This window comes from Prionailurus bengalensis, chromosome B2 (assembly GCF_016509475.1).
Source record: "Prionailurus bengalensis isolate Pbe53 chromosome B2, Fcat_Pben_1.1_paternal_pri, whole genome shotgun sequence".
In the NCBI taxonomy this organism is placed as follows: domain Eukaryota; kingdom Metazoa; phylum Chordata; class Mammalia; order Carnivora; family Felidae; genus Prionailurus; species Prionailurus bengalensis.
Window position 1 is genome coordinate 110569730 of NC_057349.1, and position 4078 is coordinate 110573807.

The 4078-nt window shown below is 37.2% G+C and overlaps 1 protein-coding gene across 1 annotated transcript; it reads left to right on the forward strand.

Moving 5' to 3' along the window:
- The first annotated feature begins 278 nt into the window (after positions 1–278).
- On the forward strand, positions 279–4078 carry FABP7 (fatty acid binding protein 7). Its single transcript, XM_043592234.1, has 4 exons — positions 279–545; positions 990–1162; positions 1782–1883; positions 3715–4078. Exons 1-4 carry the CDS (start codon positions 473–475, stop codon positions 3763–3765), a joined length of 399 nt encoding a protein of 132 aa, XP_043448169.1. The 5' UTR covers positions 279–472; the 3' UTR covers positions 3766–4078.

Sequence of the window (4078 nt, forward strand, 5' to 3'; positions counted from 1 at the left end):
TCTGAATGTCCTATTGTGCATCTTTTTCTTTCCTCACAGTCTGAACTTGTCTTTGCCAAGTTTTCGAGCTGAACCTGAAAGACCCTCTCTCATTTTCCCCGTTCCCTGCCTCCAGCCCCATTGACTCCTAGCACAGCTTTCTCAGGGAGAAGGGCTGCAGAGTGTGGATAAGGAGGAACTCGACCTACTCCGCTAACCCAGTGGCCTGAGCCAATCACAAAGCGGATTGGAACCTCATTTGAGCCCCCCTTCCCACCCCCTCCCCCTGGCAACAGCCTCCAGTAAAGGGGGACAGTGGAAGGGTGTGTTTGCAATTCAAATCCTTGGCTTTCTGCCTGCATCTTTTCCAAATAAGAAGGCAGGAGCTGCTGTGAGGTGCAAAGGGGTCTTCAGAATTGCAGTGGCAATAAGATCCAGAGATCCTCCCTCCTGTCTCTTTTATCTGTCTTCAAAGCAAAAGGAAAGGGCAAGGATGGTGGAGGCTTTCTGTGCTACCTGGAAGCTGACGGACAGCCAGAACTTTGATGAGTACATGAAGGCGCTAGGTAGGTAAAAATAAGATGTGCTGTTCTCTTCTTAACCTGAAGCTTCAGTAGTGCCAATTCCTTTTTTTCTCCTATTAGATTGCCAAGCGACAAAGAAAGATCATGTTGTCATAACTGAATCCTAGGCTATGCATTTCCCACTGAAGGGATTTTTAATGTGGCGTTTGCCTGCTTTCTTGCCCAGGGCTAAATAACAGTGCATTTGGTGGTCTGGGGGAGGATGTGAAGCTTCTGTGCCTTTTTGTTTTCAGCATCCACTTATCATTTGTGCATCCAATTAAGCATCCGCGTATTATAGCTCATCAGTAGTCATACTGCATAATTAACGGACTAAACGTGTCCTGATGAAACTTACACTTGAAGGCCTGGATTCCAGGATAGGAAAGCAGATTCCTGCTATGTGAGTTATTTTGGAAGTCGCTGCTAACTGCATTGCTTTTTTAGGTGTGGGCTTTGCCACTAGGCAGGTGGGAAATGTGACTAAACCAACAGTGATCGTCAGTCAGGAGGGGGACAAAGTGGTGATCAGGACACAAAGCACATTCAAAAACACAGAGATTAGTTTCCATCTGGGAGAAGAGTTTGATGAAACCACTGCAGATGACAGAAACTGTAAGGTAAGGACCGCTCCTTCTCTGGGGTGGGGATGGGGAGGAGGGAATAAAAAGAGATCCCTGATGTTTCTCGTGTCTAGATGATGGGAGTAGAGAAAGTTCTCAGTATTTCAGTTCAGAGAGGACACCACCAGGATTAATTCTGCATTCTAGTGCACGTATGTGGGTACTGGCTATAGCTCAAATCTCAAATCTATCTGTCTCTTACTCTACATTTTTCTTTTCATATTTGTATTTCAGAAAGTAAGAGTGTTCATTTAAAATAAAGATTGTATTTTGTTTAATGTCGCTGATTGCCTCAGATTAACAAAACTGTTTGCCTCATCTGAAGGCTTTGTTTACAAGAGTAGAGTGACTAGTCTGAGAGTACTCGTTCAGGACTTTTATTTCTAACATATGGAATTTTTGCATCTAGATGTACACACTTCAGTGAAATTATGAATTATTAGTTTACTATCATAATGACTCTAGAAGCCACAGAAGATATGGTACTAATAGGATAATTAGTTGATCACCATTCATTCAATTCTATAATTCCTTCAAAAACCACTTCACTTGACTTTCATCTCAGAAATTTAATCTGTACCTTTTGCTATGTTCTGCATTTTGTTGTTGGTCTCAGTCTGTTGTTAGCCTGGATGGAGACAAACTTGTTCATGTACAGAAATGGGATGGCAAAGAAACAAATTTCGTAAGAGAAATTAAGGATGGCAAAATGGTTATGGTAAGTAAAGGCAGTTCTCCCTTTGTTTCTTCTTGCTTTTCACTCCTCTCCTAGTTCCCATCCCCTTCTCTCTCTCCCACCCTTCTTTAATAACAGTAAGTCTCCAGCAAGCTTCTTTGATCATGTGTAAAACAGAAGACATAAAAAATGTCCTGGTGAATTGTATCATCAGCTCTGCTTCTTTAATTATAGAAAAAAAAGAAAAATTCTATGCAAGCGTGGTTTTCAGAAGTTTCCATCGATTTAGCTAAAACTGTCAAAGAAAGAATTTGTGTAGTATTACTGTGAATGTCTAAACCTCAAATGAAATCTAAATATAAAAATATTCATGAAAACATATGAATAAGACTGATAAATTACTATGAGTATCAAGTTGACTGAATATCCAAAAAATTACTTTACAGCTACTGTAATAAATAAGAGATCTTGACACTTTTTATATTTTAGTTTATGCAGGTTCCATAAGCTCAGTGCAGGTAATTTAGAATATAACAGAAAAGTGTAGTTCCTCCTTAGAGGGAACCATTTTGATGTTACTTCCTTCTAGTCTTTCTTTTGATGCATCGTGCCTTGTAAATATTTCCATTCAATACCAGTAGTCATGTAAAAACTATAAAAATATAAAATTAAAAAAAAAAATCTCTAATGATGTAGTAGCATCATAAACTGGGGAAAATGTTATGCATTAATCTAACATTCTAGACACATTTTTGTGAACTGAGTAATGGTATTTTGATGACATTGAAATAGTCAATATATCATTTTGGGGTTTTTTGAGGGTGGGTGGGTATTGCTTTACCTATTCCTTCTAAGATAATAGAAGAAAGGGCTTTTTGTTTTTGTGATTTAAGGAAATTGACTGCTGTTTTTTCTCTTCCCTTTAACTGTTGCAATCAGGGCTGTTCTAGATTGAGACACAGGGCTTACATTATTCATACTTCTTTCCATGGGATGGGAAGAGAGGGGCAGTGTTCCTCTTATGGTAATGAATATTTGCCCACATATTTCTGCAGTGATCATCAAAAGAAAGGATTTGTTTATAAAAGATTCAGTCTGAGCTTCTCCTTTATGCTTTTATCTCCATTTCGCACCCCCCCACCCCGAAGACGGAAAAGTGGATAGCTTATAACTGACTGAACAGGCAAGACTGAGTTCAAAAAAAGGAGATTAAAGCTATGAATAACAAGGGCATGCTATGCTCTTGAAAATCATGTCAATCCATGTAAATAACAAACCCTAAAAAAACTCCTAGATTTTGTAAAGAGATTTTATAGAAATTCTTTCAGTCCAATTTGACGTAAGAGTCCATGTTCCACGTTACACCCACCCAGGCACGTAGGTTCACATCAGCTGAAATATGACAACCAAAGCAATGAGAACATTTGTACATTTACTTTTCCTGATGACTTTGACACAAGTCATTCCAAATACAATTTCCCCAAATGATTTGGATTTTCTAAAAATTCTTCACAATTTATGTGATGAAAACCTATTATAAATTCCATTCACTTTCAAAGCAGACAGCTAATTTGATTACCCTGATAATTTAAGGGAAAAGGAATTCTTTTGACCTGAATCTACTTAGTTAATGTCAGTTTTTTTGCTTCATTTTCCTTTTAGAGACATAAACTATATATACATGTTATTATTCACTCAGTAAATAAAGTTTTTTTTCTTTTTATTTTAAGAAAGGAAGAGCTTATGCAGCATTTAATGTTTGTCAATGACATTATTCGTTTGCATAATATGTAAATTATATATGATCTTCTTTAGAAAGTTCAGCTACTGATATTCTTGTATAAAAAGACTTGATTCTTTTTGCATCTTTCAGACTCTCACTTTTGGTGATGTGGTTGCTGTTCGCCACTATGAGAAGGCATAGAAAGTTTCCTGATCTGGGGTTCGAAAAGCTCTACAATTTTTCTATTTACTCAAGTCTCAGTGTTATCCTGCTATTACAGCATGGGTGATCACGAATTAAAAGGTTATCTTTGTTGTGGAGGTGGAAAATGGTGCTTTAAAAACTTGTTTTAAAACTTTTTACTGCAAATAGCCCAATTTTGATCTGCAGATTTATCATGTTTTATAGTTCACATTAAGATGTTAAGTCACATTTTTAAAATAAAGAAGTAAATGCATTTTATAATTTCCATTGAAAAGTAAATCAGATTCAAATAAAAATTGTATACCCATGA

What these genes read in the sequence shown, in the direction of transcription:
- FABP7 (XM_043592234.1), top strand. Translation starts at nt 473, where the DNA reads ATGGTGGAGGCTTTCTGTGCTACCTGGAAGCTGACGGACAGCCAGAAC. An exon ending in TGAGTACATGAAGGCGCTAG is followed by an intron (nt 546 to 989) that starts GTAGGTAAAAAT and finishes TTGCTTTTTTAG; the next exon opens with GTGTGGGCTTTGCCACTAGG. An exon ending in AGGATGGCAAAATGGTTATG is followed by an intron (nt 1,884 to 3,714) that starts GTAAGTAAAGGC and finishes TGCATCTTTCAG; the next exon opens with ACTCTCACTTTTGGTGATGT.